Source organism: Melospiza melodia, chromosome Z (assembly GCF_035770615.1).
Source record: "Melospiza melodia melodia isolate bMelMel2 chromosome Z, bMelMel2.pri, whole genome shotgun sequence".
Taxonomy (NCBI): domain Eukaryota; kingdom Metazoa; phylum Chordata; class Aves; order Passeriformes; family Passerellidae; genus Melospiza; species Melospiza melodia.
Window position 1 is genome coordinate 1299364 of NC_086226.1, and position 25545 is coordinate 1324908.

The window sequence follows — 25545 nt, forward strand, 5'->3', positions numbered from 1 at the left end:
GGGTGGAATTGCTGGGGCAAGGGAATAAAGCAAGGTGGAAGAGTCCTCCCTAACCCAGGACTGCCATCAGCATCAATTGTGGGCTAACACTTTGCTGCTCTCAGGCCATCATTCCTGGGCTTTATTCTGGATTTCTTAGATTGCTCAGCCTAACAGGGAAAGATGCAAGAGTGACCTGGTATGGGAAGAAAGGGATGTAGAGCAGGTTTAGAGCTCCCTCCAGCCCCTTGCTGCTAATTCTGGGACTGAATCTGTCTGCAATTTCCCTCATTCTGATGGATATTCCCTTTGGAAATACTAATCTGGAAAAAATCACCACCTGGTAGAGGTAACGGGCAGATGTGTATGCTGGCCAAGGGCTTTGCAGGGGGGAGTGGACATGGGGAGAGTTGCTGTGCTTGATGTGCACACAGAGCAAAGACAGAAGCAGAGCTGGACCAGTCACTGCACGGAATTATCTGATATTGATTTTCACTATTTTATTTTACTCCTTATTTCCTTGCTTGCTGTGTTGTCCCAATGCCAGCTCAAGGTACAGGCAGCCAGCCACAGCATCCAACAAGAGCATCTCCAACAAGAGCAGCAAGAAGAACGAGAATATGAGTCAAAAACTGGAGTGGTCCTGAGCAACAGACTTGTATGGAGAGCAGAGAAATGAAAAGTGAGCTCTGCACGTCCCACAGATGGTGCATGAGGGAACAGCCCCACGGGAATGCACCTTAAATTAAGGATGGAAATTCATGGCTTCAGCTCTGTCTCCAGAGGCAGAAAGTTGGAGGTGCGTGTGACACCCTCCCAGAAAACAACTGCCCAATCTAATGGTGGCACTGCAGTAAAACACATTCCTCTCAGCAGGCCATGGGCACTTGAGGATAGCCCTTTTTTCTATCATCCAACATTATTATAGAATCATCCAGGCTGGAAAAGATCTCCAAGACCACCAAGTCCAACCATTAACCTCATGGACCAGTGATCAGAGCCGCTGCTTTTTCCTCCCCTCTGCAACTTTGCCGTCACTGATGCTTTTGGAGCAGAACAACCAACCAGTTCTCCACATATCAATAAACGAGTCACCCAGAATAATGAGAAAATACGTAATTATTTCAGTTCTGTTTGCAACCAGAAAACTAGAATCAAGCCAGGTAGTGCAGCCTAAAGCCTGTTCAGGTACCAGCCTGGTCTCTAAGACCATCAGAGATTTGTCTTGGTGCTGCTGGTGCTGAGTTGGACCCTCCACTCCAACAGCCTACACTGAGAGACCCTCCCACCCAGTTAATTTCTTTTCATGCTGTGGGGATGCTGCCTCAAGCAGTTGACTCATTACCCAGACAGGCCCTGGTGTGAGATGCCACAGATCTTGTAGAGTTCAAAAAATGAGAACGAAGAGCACCTTGATAATGCCCTCAGTGTCACATTATCTATGGTAACCACTGAAGATGTGCACTGACAAAACAACTGGTGCAATTTGAACTCTTCAATTGGGTTCAAAAGGAATTTGGTAACAGCTCAGCTCCAAATAACTGGTAAGACCAATTGAGATGATGCTCCAGGTACCTGAACAACTAACTTTATCTTGTTACCTGCAGCATGTTGAGGAGCAGACTCCGGAATTTGGTTCCCTCCACCATGAAAAGGGCCATTTTGTCACAGAGCTTGGCTGCTGTGGAAGCAAAGCTGCGGTCTGTCACCGCTTTCTGGTAGATGGTCTTGACTATCTCCCCCAGCATCTCCTCAGAGTTGGTGGAGTTCTGGGCCTCCTCCATGAAGGTGGTGAGCTTGGAGTCAACGTCACTGCTGTTGTTCCGCATGCTGTTGAGAATTTCAATTAATTTGTCCATTTTATTCTTTTCAGGGTCGGTGGTTTCCACCGTTACTTCGTCCTGGTCCGTGAAAAGGGAAAGACAAGGCGTCTGTTACACAAGGAAAAAACAGATATATCAGCCCATGTCCTTGCACAAAGAGCAAAGGGGTAAGGGGATTGGGAGGACATAAAGAGAAAGAGAAAAGACAAAGCAATTTTTAGTAGTACAGTGGTATAACATCAGCATTGGAAAGCATAAGCGCATGCATCCTGCCCCAGAAATGTCCCCTTTCTCCATTTCCCACACCACTCAATCCCAAAGTCCCACCCTTCAGCTCAAGGAGATGTCTTTGAGGGTCCTGAGCCAGGATGCCAAAGTCTGATCACCTCTGACTGCCTTTGGCATCTTGGACCAGTTTGGTGTCTGTGATGTCATCATAATGGACACTTTTTTGTTTCTCTTTATAAAATGCACTGATGTTTGCAAAATCTTCAGACAACAATCCCATAACAATATATTTCATATACATATTTAATATAAAACATATACATATAAATAGATTTATCTAAATACAAATATATTTTAATATATACACTTCCTTATGTAAATTGAGCTCAAAGAAGTCACATGATCCCAGCATTGAAAAGATTTTTGACTTTTCCATCTCTTGCCTGTTACACTTTTCACTTCCCATCATTACCCCAGAAATAATTGATTCTTTTCAACATTTTATTATGCATTTGCTCCTTTTCCCCCAGTGTTAGGCATGCATCCTGCTTGCTCTTGTCTTCTCTTCTAGCCCTCCAGCTCAATCTTATATAATACAAACTTGTAGCAAATCCAATCCCCAAGGGAGTTGTCCAAACCTCCCATCAGGAGACTGGTTATGTTGGCAACACTCACCCAAGAGTGGGTGCTGATGAGATTTTTAGTCTTACAAGACTCTAAATTTTTGAGAAGAGCACTAAAATGAATACTCTGAAAGTCTCTACTACACTTCGATTGCTTTAAAGTACATAAAAATAACTAACAAAATCTCTTACTCCCCCTCATGCCACATCCAGAAATAGTAAATGCTCATGCATTCAAAGGTATACATTTCCAGCATGCACTCCCATGGAATTGTATATGTTCAGGTTATTTTTGCTCTGTATTTTGGAAATCTCATTAGAGATAACCCCGTGGATGCTTGTTACAGTCTGACAAAAGAATCTCAAGCGAAAGAATTAGAGTTTTACAGGGGGCAAATGAGATATCATCTCCAAATTCCTCAGAAATCTGTGGCTGAATATTGTTTCCAAAAAGGATTTCTCCTCCGTCACTTGCATGCAATACTTTTGTTATTGTTGGGTTGCTGGAAGGAAGGGGGGAGATAAGGGCATTTCAATTCATTGCAGAGATAAATGGATATCAGCTTTAAAGCAGCGGAGTCCAACTATTCAGCACTCAGGAGTCAAAGTTTGGGATTTAGCTCTGTAGTTGCAGAGACAAATTGCCTTTTTTACATGTTTTCTGGAAAGTGATTGAGCTCTTCAGACCAGGAGGGAGCTCATGTGTGCACCAGCCTTCTCCCATGGAAAATGGGAGAGATTCCAGTCCAGCTGAAGCTGGTAGCAGCCTCACCCAAGAAATCAAGCTCAGATCCTCAATTCTTTCAATAAAAGGCCTCCTGAAGAAGCACAAAGACACCTCAAGAGAAGTGCTGACACTGGGGGATTATGGTAAATTGGGAGCATTGATGGAAAGGTCCCTTGAGCTCACCCCACCCTTTTTATGGAGGATGGCCTGAGAAAAAGAGCAACCCAAGAAATAATACCTTTTCTTTTAGCCTCCTCCTCAGCCTGTCCTTGGAAGACTGAAGCAGGTTGATCTTGGGCCTGTCGCCAGGGCGCTCGTGGGCGCTGTCTTTCCGCTTGGTCTCGGGCTCGGCCTGCTGCTGGGGCTGCTTCTCGGCGGCCTCGGGGCCTCGCGGCGCCTCCGCGGGGACGTGCGCCGTGCACGCGGGGCTCTCCTCGATTCTCAGGCTCTCAGTCTCTTTGGCGTTTCTGTGCGTCTCCTTGTCGTTGGGCGAGTGCTTCTGGTTGTGGTGCCATCTCCGGTTCTGGCTGTAGCCGTGGTGGCCCGTCCTGCCCGAGGAGTGAGGGGCCTGGCCTCCTTGGTAGAGCTTCTGGTGGTCCCTGTTATGCTTGGTGCCACCTTGCTGATGATCCGTGTGCTGCTGGGACTTGTTCCCGCTGGGAAGCCTCTGCTGTCGCCTGGAAAGTCAAAGGAAGTCATTGGGAAGTTAGCTGGCCACCGAAAACAACAACAATAATAATGGTAATGATAATGATAATGATAATAATGATAATAATAATAATAATAATAATAATAATAATAATAATAATAATAATAATAATAATAATAATAATAATAATAATAATAATAATATATTAATAATCATTACAATAATAATCTATAATATAATAATAGTTGTAGTTATTATTATTTAAAATAGTTATTATTAAAATTTATTAAAAGTTATCAAAAAGTTATTATTGTTATTAATAATTAATTATAAATTACAACAATATATAGCATTATTATTATTATTATTATTATTATTATTATTATTATTATTATTCCGTAATAAAATAATAATATACTATAAAAATACAATAAAACAATATATAATAAAAATTATATAATAAAATAATATATAATAGAAAATTTTAACCCCTGTTACCTGTAAATCAAATAGGTTTTTTGGTTTGGTTGTTTAGTTTGGTTATTATTTTGCAAACTGAATGATAATGTATTTTAAAAAAATGTAGAAGAAAGTCAAAGGAAGTTCACTCATTCCTTCATGGTTCTGTTGGGCCAACATATCTGTTCCACCATACAGCTTGGCCCTTGGCAGGGGACGACAAATGGAGAGGCAGTTTCTTGTCATCTAACAACTCATGCCCCTAAATTTCTTTCAGTGACAGCCATATTTCAGGTGAAAGTTTTTGTGAAGTTGGACAACACGACTTTGGTTCCCAGGAAAAATTCTCCCATGTTTTTGTGTTAATTCTCTCAGGTTTCTGTGTTACTTCCACACTAACCAAGAAAAACAGCAGCAGCAAATCAGGTAGGCTGGAAATGCCAGGAGATATTTTTTTCTGAAGGCTTTAGAGCTCCTGATACACCTGGCCTACAGCATCACTTTCTCCTCTTGCCTGCCAACATGGCACACTGCTGCATGGGTTTGCAGTGAGCTAGTTTAAGAGTATCAAGGATTTCTAAGCAGAAAAAAAAATAACTAAGAAGCAAGATACTAAGTAAACTGGTAATCTGCCCACACCAAATGGTTTTGTTTGGCCTTATTTTATACACCACCTTCAGGACTGCTACACCAGGACAGGACACACGCATGGATGAAAAGAGGAACAAACTTGGCTTTGGCAGCATGGAGAGCATGGCATCCAGGACCACAACCTCCAGAGAGAGACCTGTGTGTACAGAGCTCCTGATGGATAACATGGAAACCCAACAGCCACAGAGAGGAGAAACTGCCCCCAAAAGGTTTACTCGAGAGACTACAACATCTCCGAAAGAATGAGCAAGTCCCTGAGTGCTGGCTGTAACCGGTAGCCGAGATGGCAAATCCCCAAAAAAACAACAGTTGAATGGAAGAAATGCTTTGGCAGTCTCAGGCATCTCAGATTTCCAAACAGGCTACAGCGTGGCTTGTCCCCAGTGGAGAAGGCAGAGCCAGAATGCCATCATCCAGGATGCACCTAAGATGGAGAAGGTCCTGGCACTGGCTGCCTTCTCCAGGGCTCCTAAGCATGGCCACCCTAAGCATGCTGGCATCCCCTGCCTGATGCCTCTTTGATATTGGTCTTGGCTCTGAGAGCCCATGGGGTGTTTTAATGCCTGGCCTTTACAAGGCTGCTGGGAACAGTGCTAGAGGGTGACACAGGACATCTCCCCAGTATCACCCCCAAAAACAGGGAAACAACTTTAAACACTGTGGTGACCACAGTGGTTTGTCTCTGTATTGGTTCTGTAGCCATGATAAAACCCCTGGTCAGCCTCACTCCTTATCCCAAACCCCCACCCCAATCTGGATAAATAGCAGTGTTTACTTTAAACCCATCCCACAGCAATTAGTTTTATTTTCATCACTGGCACTGCTCAGCTAAGGGAGCTCGGATGAAGGAAGCAACCATTCACAAATACATTTCAATGGTCAGCAGTCTCCAACCCTGCCTGCCAAAGCCATCTGCCCACGGAATCTGTATTCCTTGGCATCCCCAGGAGTCAAAACCTATTTTCTGAGGCCAACTGGCTTTTAACCATAAAGAGTGAGGGCTCATGTTTAACAAATGCAGGACGGAGATATTCAGTCTGTAGTTTTTGTTTTTTTTTTTTTTCCTTTTTCTTTTTTTTCCCCTTGCAAACTGAATGGCAGGGAATTAAAAAAGAAAAAAAAAAAAGGAAAAAAAACCCCAAAACGGAGATGCGAAAAGCTTTCCTGTTTGCTGGAGCCTACAAGCATTTTATGAGTACAGATTCTCCACATCAAGTTTTCCTGGCATTTCTTTGTTTCCTCTCAGTAATGCAATCACATAAACCGCTTTGTAAAGAGCAATGCTTATTAAAAGGGGAATGTCAAAATAAAAGTTAGTTAAAAACCTTATCTGGTACTAAGGCCTCACAGGCCGAAGTATACAAGAGTTTTGCTTTCTGTGGTTTTGCTCTTCTCTCAGACATCTGAGTTTAACTGTTTGGTTGCATTTCAAGTCTTGGCTCATAAGCCAGTCAGCTTGCTACTTTATTTAATTTGTAAATATTGCACAGAAATTACAGAAGTTGCATAAAGACACGGCTATAATTTCAGAAGCAAGGGAAAATGTCTGGAAATGAGCTAGGAACCAAACTTGGCCAAAACTCCTGCAAGACACGCACACAGGGACGGTTTTTTTTCTAAAGACATATTATAAACCTAACCCTTAATGTTTAAGGGCTATGAATGAAAAAAAGGTTTAAGATTAAAAAAAAACGATGTAGTTAAGCCAATGTGGAATGTGCAAGATTGTTCATTTTGCGGCTGTTGCAATAGGATGGGAGAGAGCAGGCAGCCCTACCCCTCCAGGATACAGCTAAAAGGTGATGTCCCCATGGCAAGGGGAAGAGCAAACACAGACCAAAGCTCTGCAGTCACTGGCCAAAGGGTGAAAACACCAGAGTTTAAAGTTTTGGGGAAAAATTTGCAAGAAATAAAAGGCAAAGGAAGGAGAATGGCAAACAAGGAGCAATGTCTGTGATTTGGCAGCAGTCAGGGGTCTAGACAATCATCCAGCTTTTAGGCAAAGACTCGCTGTGTGCTTTTATCTTCCCAACACCCCAGCGAAGAAGAAAAGCCAAGAAGAAATAGGATCTGCAGGAAAGAAGAGCCAAAGCAGGGAGAATAGGGCTCACATCTTAAAACTTGACTGCACAGCATCTCAAAGCCTGGGAGTGTGGGACAACCCATGCTTGCTCTCAGGTGTCACCAAGGTGCTGGGGACACAGAGAGCCCCAGGAAAGGACAAAACGGGGACCTGGTGTCCAGCCAGCCACACTCCCACTGTGGGTTGTTGGAAACAACCTCATGCTTGTTCAAGGGCAGCACTGTAGATGCTCAGATGGCAGCTTAAGGTGATGTCCCAAGATGGTGCCTCAGGGTGACGTGTCAAACCCAGGGAACCAGGCCAGGGAAACACCCAAATGCACCTCCCAACCCAGGCTTTTATGTCTGAGATGCTGAAGGGAGGAAGCTGAAGCTTGAATTACACAGCAACACCTCCAAGTACTGCAAGAATTTACCCCAGAAAAATGCTGCAGTCATTGGGAAATCATCCCTCTGTCCCCCTCTGCTCATCCTGAGCCATAAGGATGCAGTGCCTTGCAGGGAACCATAATTCAGTGACAAGAAAAAGCATCTGGGCAGTACAATGGTTTCTTATCTCTTGACTCAATTTAACATTAAATTACTATTTTCACTTCAAAGGCCAAATTCCAATTCAGTTCAAAACTCCCCCTGACTTCAGTGGGATTTGGCCATCAGACAAAATGGAAACTGAAGAGACATTGAGAGTCACAAAGACATTGCAAAAGTACTAAAAACCAAGGGGAGACAGTCAGGGCTGCCAAGCTGGAAATAGGATGGTATTGCTTCTGCTATTGTTTCTCCACCCATTTTTTTATTTAATTAACTAAATGAGATACCTTTCAACAGAATTTAGATCTGACAAATGTCTGTTCTGTCGGAGAAGCCTACGCAAACAAATGTAAGGCTTCAGCTGTCTCGGCGATTACCAGCCTACGTGCTCAGAAATACGTAATTCCTCTAAGTTTTTACTACATCCTTTGCTCCCAAGGAAAGGAGCAGGAAGGCACAAGTCTGGGGAAAATAACTCTAGACATGTGGACAGCTGTGGTCTAAAACCCAGTTGCTCTGTCCTGTCAGCCTTGCCCACATCCCCACGAGTGAGACGAGTCTTTTGAGAGCCCCCACCATTTGTCTGGCACATGGGGAGCTGGGGGACAATGTGGGGCTGCATTCTCCTGGTGGCTGCACAGAGATCTGGGTGAGCAATTCCTACAAACACTGAGAGGTGAGCAGGCACATAAGAGCACTGGTCCCGTGAGGGGCAGCTGAGGGAGCTCAGGTGGCTCAGGAGGGACCTTCTGGCTCTGACAGGAGGATGCAGCCAGGTGGGCATTGGGCTCTTTTCTTAGGGAACAAGGGACAGGACAAGAGGAAATGGCCTCAAGCTGTGCCAGGTGAGGTTTAGATTGGATATTGGGAAAATTCCTCAATCAAAAAGGATGTCACAACCTGGAACAGCTGCCCAGGGCAGTGGTGGAGTCCCCATCCCTAGAGAGATTTAAAAGCTGTGTGGATGTGGCACCTGGGGACATGGGTCAGTGGTGGGTAGGGCAGAGCTGGGGGAATGGTTAGACACAATGGTCAAATAGGTCTTTTCCCACCTGAACAATTCTAAGATTCTATACACTTCCAGTGGCACTTAAGACACTTACCCCCACGACACAGAGGACCTTGTATGGCCAAACAGACTGAAATCCCATCCTGGGACTGAGGGACCAGGTCCAAATGCTGGTTCCTACTTTGGAGAACCTGCCTGGATACTTGTCTGCAATCTCAGTCAACTTCCCCATGGCACAAACCCTCCAGGACACCTTAAGCTCCTTGCAGAGAAGAAATTCTGATTTAGTCCTGTTTTTGTGCAGAGCAGAATACCTGGTGGGCACAGCCAGGGCCAGTAATCAGTAGCTAAAATGGACTTGCAGACACTCAGGTAACTTTCTCCACTCCTTGCATCCTTCTGGTGCTTGAATGAACACATTCCTCACTGCATTTGACAGACAGTAAGTTTCTCTGCACCCTTATGTCTGCTTGGGCAGGGTCTCATCTCTGTGTGAGGATCAGGAATATAATGCTAAGTCTTGGAAATATCTCTTGATCAGCTTTGTTATTAAAATGCCTGCAACTAATTAGCAACCACTGTTGCAAAGGATGGATTAAGATCACAGAATCATTGAATGGTTTGGTTTGGAAGGGACCTTAAATATCATTCAGTTCCACCTCCCTGCCATGGGAAGGGGCACCTCACACTACATCAGGGTGCTCCAAGCCCCATCCAGCCTGGTCTGGAACACTTCCAGGATCTGCTGCAGGAATGGACTCTGTGGGACCTTCCATTCCCACAACAACCCCAGATCCCTCTTATCCATGACACCCCTCAAGGCTGGGGGAGCAGAGCATCCCCAAGGAACTCAGCAGCTTCTCCTGCAAATGGAGGACTGGTGGGAATCACTGCAGGATGTCAGGCCACCTCTCCCACCTTCTTTCTGAAAATCTTAACAGAATTTTTCATTAAGCGAGGGAAATTAGGAAGGGCCGGTCTTAGAGTCACCACCAAAAGAGCAAAATTCTCAATTTAGCATGTGGGTTATTTCTGGCTGAACTAGCTAGCTGCCCAGGAAACTCAGCCTGAAGAGGGAAAGGGCAGGAAAAAGTAAAATCCTCTGAAACATCCCTGAACAAACCCATGTCTCCAGGCCCAGTCTTTCTGAACTAAGCATATTCCAGCCAGACCACAAACAATTGGACTGGTATCCCAAAGCAGGCACTGCTGGAGAGATTTGGGCATGGCAGTACTGCTGTGGTTAGAAACATCCATCATCACTGTCTTTGAGCCTTTAAGAGATGTTGTGGTCCAAACTGGAGGGACTGAAGGATCCCAGTCAGGATGGGATGGAATTTTATTGCACCTTAAACTACCAAGAGGTAGGTACCAAGAGGTCTGGGGAATATTGTTACTGATATATAATGAGGAAAAAGGTCTGAATTTCTATTTTAGAGGCCTGACTTCCCCCAGAAGTACTCTTCAGCAAGACTACCTCCATGAAAGGCACTATGATATTTCACATGCATGGATAATGGTAATTCAGCACTGCTTTGATGCAGGGAGCATCACAGCCCAACCCCAGCCATTTTCTATCCTTGCTATGGCTGAGAATGGGAAACACTTGAATAAGCTTGATGGTTCCGCACAATTTAATCAAAAACCTCTAAACCCCACAGAAAGCAATAACCACCAGCTCTAAGGATGAAGAACACAGGATTTGTGTTGTGTTTTCCCTTTGGCTTTCTCTCTCAAACTGGTTTCACTTGGCTCCAGTTTCATTTTTGTTTGCATTTTTCTCAGATGAGAAGGGAACAAGATGTCATGCTCACTCCTGAAAACAAAAATGAAATTATTCACACTTCTTTCATGCCTTTCTGTCACCAGGGGTAGAGACCACCCCAACTGCTAGATTGAGCCCACATCATCTGGACAGACAAGGCATCTAGGAAGTGCAGAAAGTCCACCTGTCAAAATGGTGGTGATCAAGATTTAAAACCATCTTTGAACAGCTGAGATGAAGCGCATAGTTTGAGTCTTACACGTATGCATCTTTACAAACATACAGCGAATGCCAGAAGACAAGCACAGCCAACCAAAACAATGCTGTGAGGGGAGAGATGTTTGTGATGAGGCTCAGAGTCTCTGGCTGCTGGGAACAGCATTATGAAACCCTCATGTGAGTTGCCTAGATGGGCACAATGCTCTTTGTCACCACCTTGGTCCCAAGGTACAATCACTGCTGACAACCCTTCCTTTGGGCCTGGACACCACATCTGCTGGAGAAGATTTCATTTGGTCCACTAGAGCATAATTAGACTCACTATAAAGCAACATGGTAGCACTGATTTTCACAATGATGGTTGTAAAACACCAGCACAGGCTGCTCAGAGAGTTGGTGGATGTCCTACCCCCAGAAACACTCAAGGCCAGGTTGGCCAGGGCTCTGAGCAACTGTGGTCTAGTGCAAGATGTCCCTAACCATGGCAGGGGATGGGACTGGATGAGCTTTAAAGGTCCCTTTGAACGTGAACTATTGCTTTAGTGTGATTCTGTGTCTTTACATCCAAAATTCCCGCTCACAAGCATATGGATGAATGCCCAACTCATCCCACCCCATTCACAGGCCCACCAGCCTGCAGACTGTGCTGCAGGAGCAGAGAGAGCACTGCTGGGCTGAGGGGACATGGCACAACACCCCCTGGGATGGCCTCACAAGCACTGAAAAGCAAACCCCACTGCTGCTGAAGCCCAGGGACAGCCCTCACACGCCGCAATGCTTGGCTGCACGGGCTGCCTGAGTCAGCTATTTTCTACCAAGCTTCATGGAAATGAATCTTCAGGAGGAATTTAAGGAGCTGTTTTGCAACAGCAGCTTGGGAAAGATATCCCAAGTGCAGATGGCATGTGAGATAGCTCTGAAACAGCTCTTTTAATGCTTTGCTGGATCTCCCACAAATCATGAGGGATGTCAAGACAGAGGCCCTTGCTGTATAGAGCAGGCAACCAGCTAGGAAGGCACCTCCTGGACTTCAAGGCTGACTGCTGTGGCTGGTGTAGAAATCAGTGCTGTGATTTCATGTAGAAATTGCTTGGAAATTACTCTCTTCAAAAACTACATTACTTGGAATTACGTTGTTGGATTCTCAGCGTAAACAAGATTGCAAAAATTACATAAAAGCCATCGGAAAACACAGTGACAAGGAACTGCGTCCAGTTTAGACAAAACAGTTTAAATTAAGACACGACCACAGTACACAATGTTTCCCAAACACAAACGGATCCTGGACTACTGGTAAGAATGTGGCTTGAATGAATATGGAATCATCTTTTACTACTTTGCAATAAAAGAGCTTATACTTCAGACTCCAGGCTGCCTCCTTTAAAAATACACCCAGGCTGATCAGTTAACCCGAGATCTGATAATCCTCCAAGAGATATAAACTTTAAACCCACGCCAAGATGCACAGACACAGCCCACCACCATCCTCTGTGGTCTGTCCCCCAAGACACATCCTAAATAGTACAATGAGCCCCCACCTGCTGCCTTTGTGTTCAGCTGTCTTCCTTTAGACCCCTCTGCCTCTTTGACCTGCAGCAAGGAGACATCCTAGGGTTTTTTTTCCATATCCTATTTATACCAGTGCTTTCTAGTGAAGAAATAAATGTCTTTCCTGTAGGAGCTAAGGCAAGATTTGACAGGATCTCCTGACAGCTGTCCAGACACATGAGATGACCCAAAGTCAATGGCAAGCAATTACTTCCGCCACAGGGATGCAGTAAAACATCAACCCAAGCTGCAGAGATGCTTCAGACTTAGGTGTGCCAGAATCCTTTATCAAACACACTAAAATAAATTCTTTAAACAAGATGCAGCAGCCTATAGCATTTAATGTAGAGATCTGGGAGCCAGGATTGATCCAGAAATTGATTTATTGCAACCCAGTGACAATCCTAAGCTGTTTCCTGAATGTTTGCTTAACTCTGTCCCACTGTCAAAAGAGGAATTCATAGAATTACAGATGGTTTGAGATGGAAGGGGCCTTTTACAGGTCATTTAGCCAACCCCCTCTGCAAGGAGCAGGGTCACCTTCACCAAGAGAGCTCTCCGCTCCTGACCCCACTCCTGCGTCCTCTCTCATGCTACCCCTAACACTCCCACAGAATTGCTAAGCTGTGCCAGGGTCTGATTCACTCCCAAAGCTTAATTTCTCTTGGATGAGTTTTCACTTGTCAGTTTGGACGGGAACACACTGCCTGGGGGCAGGCACAGATCTGGGCCACCTTCTGCAGCTCTGCTGTCACGTAGCTGCTGGCCCTTGCTGCCTGGGGACCTGCACCCCCAGCTTTAACCAGGAAATCAGGAAGATCCATAGCATCTGCACAATGCTGGGAATGGCTGGAGCAATGTTAGTTTAAAGGAAAGAAAGAGGCCTGTTGTCCACTCGTGCCCTGGAGGCTGTCACGCTAAATAAAGACATTATCAGAGAAAGAGCAGAGACCCAGCGCCTTCATGCCTGTCAATGACCCCGACACCTTCTGAATCAATCTAAGGGCTCTCTTTCCCACAGATGGTCCCTTGGAGACAGACTGCTGTGGCTGTGGTAGGAATAAATGGAAACAAAACAGTTAACAAATAACCAAAAATAGAGCACAGTTACTTTTTTTTTTTTTTTTTAATATGGAGATGAAAAATCCCTGGGTGATTTATGTGCCAGCACAGATATTAGCTGCATATAATAGATGCAATATTTTTAATACTAATATTTTGGGCTGAGACAAGAGCCGGAATGGAAAGTATTTCCAGTGCCTTGACTTCTTTATTTTGCAAACATCAGTTGCTAACTGGGGTCAGACAGAAATATTGTTTCTGCAACAAGAGCCCAAACAACTTAAGCTGGCAACTTCTTCACACACTAACCATGCCAGGAGGCCCTGCAGAGCTTCATCTTGTTGCTCCCTCCCAGGTCCCCGGGGCCAATATCCCCAGCTTGGGCTTGCAGGGAGAAGGAGTGGGTGGAAGATGCTCTTTTGCTGAGAGGGTGGCTCCTTGCCATGGCCAAAAACTGGAAGTCACCACCCAAACCATGCCACCATGAAGTGCTGCTGGGCTTCTTCAAATGGGCCAGGTTTCATTGAATGGCACTGTATGAGACAGTGGGTGCCATAAATCCTTTCATTTATACCCACTGAAAGTACCAACCTGTGCTGGCCCTCGTCTCTGAGCTCAGCTGCCAGACACTTTGGGGAGCAATTTGGCAGCACGAAGCCCTGGGTGCTCACTCCAAGAGGTGGCATGTTTATACTTGAGGATAGAAAGAAACAAGTTATTTCACCTCTATTCACTCCAGCAACCAACTGCTGGCAACACCTCCACGAGCTCACGCTGGAAAACAAGGTGTAGATGGATAAATCCATTTCCAGTGCTGAGGAGCCTGCCGGAAACACTCCACCAAAGAGAAAGCCATTTCAAGAACATATCGGTTTCCTAGTGCAGAGGAACCTGCCGCTCTATTTCCTTCCCTCAATTCTGGCTGGCTGAAAGAGCAGCACGTAGCCAGCCGTGTTTTGCATGGTGTGACACTGAGAGAAGCCCTGCAGGGCAGGCTCACGGGTGCCAGGGCTCACTCACAGCAGGATCTGGTGGCCAAAGGCTCACTGCAAGGTCTGTGGTGGGGGAAGGTCCAGCTACAGACTTCTTCCACCTTCTCACCTCGGTTTCCTCACAGCCAAAGGGGAGATGCTGAGAGCAGTCCTCTGCCAAAAGGCACCCTGAGGTTGGTGAAACACTGATGAGGTGTTTCATTGTCCATCTGTCTGGCTGTCTGCCCTGGGGATGGCTCTTGCATTCTTTCTCTGTGACCCATCCTACACCCCAATGCCTGCCCACACAATGAAGGCTTTCCTCACATGTTGGGTAAAAATAAATAAATCACACCACCAGCTACCAAAGCAACACCAATACAAGCAATACCAAAGACATGGACCTGCTGGATTGTACAGGACTGAGTCCAGAAGAGGCCACCAAGATGCTCTGAGGTCTGGAGACAGGTTGGGGAAACTGGGGATGTTCACCTGGAGAAAAGAGGCTCCAGGGAGACCTCACTGCTGCCTTCCAGTACTTAGTGCTTTACACTGATATTGTTGTACTTTTTACAGAGGCAGATAGGGATAGGACAAGGGGGGATGGTTTCAAACTTAAAAAGGGGAGATTTAGATCAGATGGTAGGAAGAAATTCTTCCTGTGAGAGTTGGGAGGCCATGGCACAGGTTTCCCAGAGCAGCTGTGGCTGTCCCTGGATCCCTGGAAGTGTCCAAGGCCAGGTTGGATGGGGCTTGGCGCAACCTGGGATGGTGGAAAGCATCCCTGTCCATGGCAGGGGAGTGGAACAGGATGATCTTTAAAGTTCCCCGCAAACCAAGCTATTCTAGGATTCTGTGAAGATGACCAAGGTGTCCCAGGAGGAGAATAAAAAATTGCTCAGAGTGTTCTGGAGCATCTCTTCTATGAGGAAAGGCTTAGAAAGTAGGGGGCTCAGCCTGGGCAAGGCTCTGTAGACACTTTATAGCAGCCATTCAATACTTACAAGGGAAAGAAACCTTATAATCATCACGTCCAACCACTAAGAAGGGAGAGCACAGCTAGGAAGCAGCACTGCTTGCTCCTCTCACCCTCTTCCTGGTGTGCCCTGCTGGTCACCAAGCCAGGAGACCTTGTGTCACCCATCACACCTCTCTCTCCTCTTGCTCTTTTGGCCCTTCTGTCCAGCTCCAGCACACCAACAGCACATCTAAGTGCAAGTTAAGAACTCTGCTGATGCAGGATGGCATGGCAAGCACAAGATAAGGGGAGTGATGTCCCAGCTGGAAGGCACAGCCAGCGGCACATGCGGACAAAACGCCCGCCCCGCTGGCACGCTGTAATTCATCAGGCCGGCTGAGCCCTGCCAGGAACAAGCTGCTGGGCTGGTATTGTCCTCTGGGGACCTGCAGCCCTGAGAACTAATTTAGTGCAATAACTCCCAGTGACACTGCAGAAAATCAAACCAAAATGATGATCTGTCTCTAACCTGCCTTCTGCCAGCCCCTCGGCTGTGGCGCTGCTGCCGCCAGCTCTGCTCGGGCAGGCAGGGCAAGCACCCACAGCTGGGATTGCCAGGACTATGAACACTTGTTTCCTTGAGGAGACTTATCACAAAGGACCAGCACTGCAACAAGGAGCTCTTCATCTTGCTCTCGAGGATGCTCAGCTTCAGCTGGTACAGCTTTCTTAGTCATGTGGTTTAGTTTTAGGTGGCTCTGTGAGAAGCCGGGAGTTGGACTTGATGATCCTTATGGGATCCCTCTATTTTGACAGTCTATGATTAAGACAAGGGGGAATGGTTTTAAATCAAAGGAGAAGATATTTAAATTAGGTATTAGGAAGAAATGATTGACTGTGAGGGTGGGCAGGCCCTGGCCCAGGGTGCCCAGAGCAGCTGTGGCTGCCCCTGGATCCCTGGCAGTGTCCCAGGCCAGGCTGGATGGGGCTTGGAGCAGCCTGGGACAGTGGGAGCTGTCCCTGCCCATGGCATGGGGTTGGAACAAGGCGATTTTCAAGGTTCCTTCCCACCCAAACTATTCTGTGATTCCTTATGGAGATACACCCTTTATTGCACTTGCTCCTGAAAACATGACCTGTTCCTTCATCATTGGTTCAAATTTTCTAAGTATTAGACAGAACTGCACCTCTTATTTTAACATCTCTGCTTAGGTGCTTTCAGCTGCTTAGAAGAGTTTCTTGCATCATTACATTCTGAACACTATGGTCTATCTAAATACTAGTATTCCTATTTTCCATTGCAGACAATATCCCACCAGACTCACTTTTGTGCTTGGAAAAAAAAAAAATCACTCCTGCATTGGCTGTGACACCCCTGTTGGGGTTGGGGTGCTCCCTCTGCACCCCCAAGTCCCCTCCAGTAAGCCTCATCAGCTCCCAGGAGGGCATGGAGAAGACAGGAGCATAAGGATGAGGATAAACCCCTGACTTCCAGACGCTGCTTCAAGGGTTCAGACCCACGTGCTGTTCAACCTAATTAATTTGATTTGGAAATCCTACTGAGAAGGAAAGGAGTGTTTCAACTTCTTCAATTCCTTCCTTTCCTCTCTCTTTCTTCTGTTCCAACAGAAGTTCAGCAATGCGCTGCAAATCATTTAGCTCAGTGCTAATTTTCAGTTCATCTCAAGCATTTAATTTTGTTCCAGCTAGAAATGGCCCTTTGGCCCTAAAATAACGTCTTGATATTGTTGTTTTTAATAAACATCCTCTCCTCTCACTGCAAAGCCCTCAGCAAATGGCCCTGAAAGAACAAAAGACATTTCTGTATTGTTTTAAGTTCTCTTCCTTTCTGAAAAACCTCAATTAAGACGGTGAAAAAGCTACTATACTCTGTAATTATGAACTCATTTCTATTCACTTGCTCAGCAGGAGAGCTTTGTCCTGTTGACCTCTGGGAATGGGTTTCTAATTCTCTTCCAAAATTTCACAGCCTTAAAACCGACACATTCATGCCAGCTGTAAAACACGTTCACCTTCACCCAGTATAACTTGAAATCTTCAAACCTGGGGTGAGAGCTGCTCCTGGGACTACTTTTATTTTGTGAGAGGGGCCTTAGCGCTGGCCATGAATGGACTGGCTCTGGAAGTAGTGCAACCCCTTCAAGACAGCCTGAAAGCTGCATGAGTATGGGCTGTCAGCTGATTGTAAGGAGTTTTCAAACAAATACCTTGCATGTCACACTCCTGGGTGATGGCTGGGATACTCTTTATCTTTCCTGTACAAGAACTACCTGGCCTGAAGAGGATGCATCCCAACCTCTTGACTTGCCAATGGGATGCTTGTGGGAAGAAGCGTGGAGACTTATTTTGGTTAAGTTCCATCTGGAAAAAAAATGTTGTGAGAAAAAATGCTGGGACAGCTTGATTATGTGTATCTTTAAACTCTCAGTGCAAGATTAAGGAAGGGAAACCACAGGGAAAGACATTTTTTTTCATGAGAGGAATCAGCAGAAAAGAAGATGATGCCTGAGGACACAGAATTAAGTAAAAATTAATCCAGAGGAGCAGATTTTCACGTAAAATGAATTAGTAATGTCCTTCAAACACAAGCTAGAAAAATAGCTTTAAAGTAAGTCCTTTACATAGGACTATAAATCACACTGCCTTAGAACCAGTTACCAATCCTCCCATGACTTCATGTGTCCATAACACACCTCAGAACATACATTTATTTCATCTTTAAACTTAGGACCAAATCTAAGGGAACACATAAACATTCTCAACACAGCTGAGGCACAGCTCATCAACCTATTTCCCAAAATCCCACTCAACTCCAAAGGCTTGGGTCAGCTCATGTTTTGCCTGAAATGTCCAAGAAGCACCCCAGCCCTGATGGCCACTCCAGGGGTCTCCTCAGACCTTAGGACACACCAGATGAATCACCTGGACATCCACCCACCAGCTCTCTGCCAGAAGAAAGAAGATGCTATCTCTTCTGGAAGAAGGTGCAAGTTGACAACTGATGTGACAGTGAGCTAGGGGATGTAGGCTTAAGGGGCTCAGGGCTAAACCTTTCCACCTGTGATGACAACAGCTCTGCTGCCACCTGTTAATGAGAAAAACAAGGGCAAGAAAAGGCTACTCCACACCTCACAAGGTGCTGAGAGACCAGTGACTGCTGTGGAATCCTGCTCATCAGCAGCACCAGCCAGTTTGGCTGGTAGACCTCAGAAGTGTCAGTGTTATACCTCTCCTATCTTACCTGCCTCTTTTTAATTCACTGTATGATTTTTGACTGATGTGTTGAGTTATATTTATATTTGTTGAGTTATATTTCTTACCTCACAAAGAGGTAAGAAAAAGAACAAGGGTGCAGGTATTTACTTCACCATATAACTTAGGGCTTGGTTTGGAAGGGACCTTACACATCAACCCATTCCACCCCCTGCCATGGGCAGGGACACCTTCCACTACCCCAGCGTGCTCCAAGCCCCATCCAACCTGGCCATGGACATTTCCAGGGATCCAGGGGCAGCCACAGCTGCTCTGGCAGCCTTTGCCAGGGTCTCACCACCCTCAATGGGAACAATTCCTTCCCAATAGCCCATTCAACCCGGTCCTCTGCCAGTGTGAACTCATTCCTCTTTGTCCTACCCCTACATGCCCTTCTAATCAAAGTCTCATTCCCAACTGAGACTGGGATGCCCAGCCTCAAGTATCTGTTCTTGCTGAAGAAAGCCCAGAAAAAATCCTTGTCCCAGGACTCCCTCCAGAGTGAGGTGTTTTGGCTCAACTCCTCCCACATCTCTTTGTTTTTTTGACTTCCTTGGTTCTGGTCAACATAGGAAGGCAAAATAAAGCAAGGAAATATGTTCTCTATAAGATGAACAGGCCAACTTTTCTTATGTGGGGGAGAAGCATCCTCCAAAGTTCACTGAACACATCCCCTCTGAGCATAATAGGAAGCTGGGCCTCCAGTTCATATCTGGTGAACGTGGACACACAAGGTAGGATCCAGCTGGCAGTGACACTGGAGATGCCTCACAGCATCTTGATTGGCTTCCAGCAACTTTGGAGCTGGTATCATAAGGTCTGGAGTCTGACAGCTCCTTGCATGGAGTTTGAGACAAGCTAGGGCACCTGAAATAGCACCTGTGATCATGGAGGAGAAGCCCAGCAGGCTCTGATAAAGGTGAACACTGAATGAGGTCTCCCATGTTCCCTGCAAAGCCTTGGATTCAAGAGTGGATGCCCTCCTAACCTTCTCCACAGTGGTAGAGCCACCATGAGCTCCTGTTCACTCCAAAATGCTCACAAAAATTACAGAACCACACAGTGGTTTGGAAGTGGGTTGGAAAGCGCTTTTCAAGACCACAGTTTTCCACCCCTGCCATGGGCAGGGACACCTTCCACCCGACCAAGCTGTTCCAAACCTTCACACTTGAGAAGAGCCATCAGTGACAACAACTCACTGACCTCCAGACCAGCCCCTGATACCACACAGTAAAAAGGTACCTAGAAAATACTGAGTTTTCATAAAAACCACCTCCACCATAGCTTCCACCACAGCCAAACACTAAAGTCCTGGATTTTTTTTTTCCGGAGCAATTATTTTGCTTTTGGTGAAGCAACATCATAAGACCCTGGGCCTATTCAACAGGTCATACATTTCTATCAAGGTTTCATAACAGTAACATGCTTTGCTGATGGTACATAAAATCTTTCAAGCAGCAGCAGAGATGGATAAAAACAACCTGCAAAAGCCTCCTGATGCCAAAAAGTCTAGTGGCAGCTTGGCTATTTGGATTAAATTTAGTCTGCAGGACAGGGGTCACTTCAGTCACCAAGACTGTGAAGAAAAAAAGGGTATTAAAGGTCTCGTGTTTTAGAGTTTTTATGTAATGACAAAGCCATTCAATAGAGAGGTGGCAACCCTGCAGCTGGGAAATGCACCCAGCTTGCTCCTGCCACTGCCTCCTGGCATTAGAAAAAAAGGAACAATGAAAGGAAAGGATAAAATTTGCTTAGATGGGTATCTTTTAACTGTTCTGCATGGGTATTTAGCTAGACACACAAGGAAGACAGAGCAGATATGGAGAACAGCAATGGACACACATCCCCTGATGTCCTGCTCATGAGCACCACGTCCTGCCAAAATCACAGAGGTTTACCTTTCTCTTGCCACTGGTGTCGAGCCCAAAGAGCTCTCTGACTTTTAGAGCAGTGCTTTGTCCTTGCACACACATAAAATGCAGAATCCTTTTGGCTGTTGCCAGCACCAGGAAAGGAGCTGTGAGCACAGCACCCCTTCTGTGGTGCGCTCTGACAGCAGGACGGTGGCCACACCACCTGCCCTCGGGGGTGAAGCATGGCTGGGCATATTTTCACTGATGCCCCCAACACATCAGGCCTCAGTGCTGCCAACACACCAGAAATGAGAACAGCTATGTAGAGAACCTCTACTCAGCCTGCCACAGCTTGAGACATGGGTGACAGGCAAAACAAATTTCCCAGTGGATGCTGAATACCAGCTGCTCCACCTCACTGCTCCTGGTGTTTCACATGGACCACTCGGATGATGGGAGGACCCCACACATGCAGCTCTGGGGATGGTGCTGGGGCAGGTGACTTGCTCTTAGATAAGTTGACCCAGGACTGATGCTAGATATAAATTTGGCTGAACTTCAGATGGCTTTTGCAGAGCTGTTGAATCATCTGTGCCCTGTAGGTACCAGAGCTCAGATTACTGCACGGCAATATCACAGAATCCTAGAATGGGTTCAGTTGGAAGAGACCTTAAAGCTCATCTTGCTCCACCCCCTGCCATGGGCAGGGACAGCTCCCACTGTCCCAGGCTGCTCCAAGCCCCATCCAGCCTGGCCTGGGGCACTGCCAGGGATCCAGGGGCAGCCACAGCTGCTCTGGGCAGCCTGCATCAGGGCCTGCCCACCCTCACAGTCAAGAATTCCTTCTCAATACCTAATCTAATCCTGCCCTCTGGCAGTTTAAAGCCACTGCCCTTTGCCATGCTGTGTCCTGCTCACTAAGCCATGGTTAAAAGCAGCAAAAGGTGTTGATGGAGCCAAAGAAGCTCCAGACCTCACCTCCAAGTGCTCCCTCCCGACAAGAAGCTGCAGTGCTGCCCAGCAGCTCCACCCGTGGCTGAGTCACACCAGCTGCATGTCCACTTGGTGTCAGGAGGTGGCTTTTTGATAATTTGAGGATTATTCCTTTAATGGTGAGCCCAGTGCAGGCTCTATTCTCAACAACCTCCTCCCCAGGAGTGGGGTCTCTGTACTGGGACCCCTGACAGAGCCTTCTCCTCAGCTCCTGGAGGGAAGGGCTGAGGGCAGGGTGATGCCACCACATCTGGGCAGGTCCTGTGGCTGTGCAGGTCAAAAGGGCTCCTGCTTGACCCTTCCTGATACCATTTCTGCCCTGCTCCATCACCACCTTACCTAGAGGGCAGCTGCTGGGCTAACCAGATCCAAATGACAACAGGTCCTACCCAACAGCCTCATGAGAGGGCATGGGAGTAACTACAAACATAGGGAGGAATGACTTTGTGCTGCTGCAACTCCCTCCAGCTCCCTCCATCTCTTACTCTCTTGCTGTCAATCTGACCTTCCTCTGACTTCCAGTCTTGGTTAAATGGCCAGTTTTATCCACTTGCTGCTCACAGGAGCGTGTTTCTTCAGCAGGAACTGCCCTTCCACCCCTGCATCTTTTACCCTTGACAGCATCTGCAGCCCCCAGCCTGTGCCAGGCAAGGCTGAACCAGCTGACACGTGTGAAGCAGCATTTCCTTCTCTGAGCTCTCAAGTTTATTTATCCTTCACTTCCCTGGGTGACTCTGGATCCTCTCATCAACAAACAGAAGGAAAAAAAAAAAAGGCAGAAAACTTTTGCTTTCCATTTTATCTCATCTTAAATCCCCCTTGCTGATGGCTCCATCTCACTCTGGCACCACATGGTCCTGCAACTCCCACCTGAGCCTGTATCGTGCCCCTGAATGAGAAGACCTTGCCCTTGGAGGAGCAATCTGGGCCAAGCTGATTCCTGGGGTGTTTTACGACAGGGTGAAGCAGCAGAGTGCCTTTATGGTGTTTTGAAAGGAAATTGTACAGGAACAATGTCCTGAGCAGCGCGGCTATTGAAAACCCTTCACAAAAGGAGTTTGTCACAAGAGGAAAAGCAGCTTAATCAGTCGAACTAATCACTGTAGGTGGTTGAGTGTCCCCGAGGATCTGTAAAATTAAATATAATGGGAAAAGAAATATATCACAGCTTGCCTACGCTCCTCAGTGGAGCCGCCAGCGGATATGGGACGCTCCCTGCCTGGCCCTGAGCCCACCATGACCATCCTCAGGGCTGTCCCTAGACAGAACCACCTCCGTGAAGACCCACTTGGCTGGGCTGGCAGGAGCCCCAGGAGGTTTCTCAGCAGGGCAGGCCCTGGTGGGGAGCTGGGACAGGGATGCCCACGGGGTGTGCTCGCCCCAGATAACCCGTGCGCGGCGTGGGCGGCGGCAGGAGGGTCACGGCGCTTACACAACCCTCCTGCCTCAGGAAGAGGAAACCGTCCCTGACAGCCACCCGGGGCTCTCCAGGGAAGGAGGATATTTCTGCCTCCCTCAGCTCTGAATCTAATTAAGTCCAGAAAACACATACACACAGAAAAAAAATAATCCAGACTGTTTTTTCCTGATCATTTAAGTGCAAAGCCGAGTTAATGCAAGGAAGTAAATAAAGTCAGACAATGCTAGAGAAAACTTGGGGACATTTCTGCAATTATTGAAATCTTTAAGTATTTGGGGCATGCTAAAAGGACATGGGGAGAGCTCCTCAGCCTTTTTGCTCCCAACCCTTCCCTCCATGTACAAGCCACGAGGAGCTGTGCGGCCTTCTGCTGCAGCTCCCCACACAGGGGTTTTATGTAGGATGGATTCCCCAGGTGCAGAAACACCCCTCTTAAAATCTCCTCCAACAGGAGAAGGAGGAGATGACACAAAGCTCGGCCACAGCTGAAGGTGGTGGTCCTTCACCTGAGGCTGGCTGTGATCCCCAACAATCCTGGCTGGGACAGGCAGGGCAGCCCCTCGTGGCTTTGGTCACTCAAGGCCTGAAGATACATCAGCTGCACAGAAGAAGCACAAGAGATTCCCACTTTTTCTACTGAAAAAAGGAATTCAGGGGCATTTTGAGAAGAGGGTATTGATTAACTCTTGGGCTTTTACTCCATTCTCTCTAGGACATGGGGTTGTTCTTCTCTCTGCCATCCATTCCTGTTCTTGGCCCCAGACAAGGAGAACCAAAAGAGCCATGAGTTACCAGCCAGCATCTCTGCACACCCAAGGATTTGCTTTTGCTAAGCTACTCAGCCTGATCTGACTTCTGAATCCAACAAGATGTTGGATCAACGTGATTTCAATGGTGCAAACTTTTTAAGACTTCCTCAAAAACCCTTTCCTGATTATTAGGAAAATTGTTCCCTTCCTCAAGTGACATAAAACCACTTCAGTACTGTTAACCAGAAGACCAAGAAGCAGGTACAACCCCACTTGTCCTATTGCAATTCCATATATTTCAACTCCATATATTCCCTGTAAAGCCTATCTGAACATGCAATGTTCTTTATCATTCCTACAAGGCTGGGGCAAGCCACTGTCCATGCATATCCATGCACTTCCAGGCCAAAGAATTTGGCCAGCTGGATCTTACATCCCAAACACATCACATCAGGAGACCGAGGGAATTGGAGGAACCTTGGGCAACACAAAGTCAGCTTGTAATGCTTAAAAAATAGGGGGTTTGGGAACTTCTTGAAAAACAAGGGGCCAAACTCAGAGCCCACCTGCCCAAGGAGATCACATCCCACACAACTTGTGCTGTGTTAGCAGGGAGGCACTGGGTTGGGAGAGGTTTAAGGAGAGGACTTGAGAAATGTGGGTTCTGTTGTGCCCCAGATTCCACAGTATCTTTCTTCTTGCAGCAGAGGTCGTGCCACCACCCAGAAAAATTCCATCCTTCCCTAGAGGTGGTGGCCCTTGGAAGGTCAAACTAAGCAGGCTTTGGTGCCTTTGGGCATGGTATGAAAACACCTGTCTGTGCTGCTCTCCTTCCATGACCCCAGCAAGCAGAGATGCCCTCCACCACCCTCATCAGGAGGTGGCAGTCACAGCTCCTGGCTCTAAGCCAACAGAGAGGACACTGTCTGCAGGATTTCTGCCAGGAGAGGTGGGGAGTGACTCCTCTACAGTTCTGATCACAAGCTCTTTGCAGGAAGGGTCCCAGCACCTCCTGTAGCTTTTACAGCACTGTGTGCAACCAAACCCTCCAGCAGATGTGGCTCTGATGTTGACTGCTGTGATAGAAAATGTGCCCAGTTTTTTTAATGACATCTAATTCACTCTTCATGCCTTTCCTATGCAACAAATAAAGCATGCATGCATGGAAAATCATAGGATCCCAAAATGATCTGGCTTGGAAGGGACCTTGAAGACCATTCAGATCCAGAAGCAGGGACATCTTCAACTAGGCCAGGTTACTCAGAGCCTCATCCAACCTGGCCTTGAACACTTTGAAGGATAAGGCACCCACAAAAATGGAAAAAAAATGGTTGGGGAACATAAAAACACAGCACATTGCACAAGGAGAGAGCTGTGGGTCACTCCCTTGGGGTAGCTTCTCCTGAAGGGAGCCAAAGGTGTGTGGCAGAGACCTCAGGGTAGGTGAGCTGTGCTCCTCCGCACCACGGGACAGCATTTCCCAAGGAAAGGTGACGGGAAGGAAGCAGGGATAGGCGCTATTTTACAACAGGGCCGGACACCAGGGCTGTTCTGCATGTGAAACAAAAGGTGCTGCACCAGCCCAACGCTGTCCCCATCTCAATGTCACTGCCAGGGAGGCCAGAGTAGCCCACACACGCTCTGGGAGGGAATCAATGCCATCTGCAAGACCAGCTGGGATAAAAAGGACAGATTTCTGGGTACCAATCTGCTTTACTGGCTTTTTTTGTAGTAGCTGTGCTATATAAAGCTCCAACCAACCCAAAGGTCACCTACAGCCAGGCAAGGCCAGCTGGGCCTGTGCATGGAGCAGAGGTCACACTGGGGGCTGAGCCAGGCTGGATGGCCACTTGTGAGGGTGACTCCTGCAGGAGGATGCCCAGCATGGTCCCCAGGGATTTGTCAGCCTTGGATGAGGCAGGAAGAACCCCTGCACCCCATTCAGGCATCACCTGTGGGGCCCAGGGTGCTGC

The 25545-nt window shown here is 46.9% G+C and overlaps 1 protein-coding gene across 3 annotated transcripts in view; it reads right to left on the reverse strand.

Annotated features, from left to right (window-relative positions):
• CTIF (cap binding complex dependent translation initiation factor) overlaps positions 1-25545 on the reverse strand; it is a 147439-nt gene that overhangs the window by 41387 nt on the left and 80507 nt on the right. For 2 of the 3 annotated variants that reach the window (XM_063179582.1, XM_063179580.1), the window contains 2 exons: positions 3619-4057; positions 1581-1910 (listed from right to left, as the gene is read on the reverse strand). In XM_063179582.1, the coding sequence (XP_063035652.1) occupies positions 1581-1910; positions 3619-4057 (769 nt within the window). The remainder of the gene's footprint in view (positions 1-1580; positions 1911-3618; positions 4058-25545) is intronic. The other variant, XM_063179581.1, reaches the window with a different exon arrangement.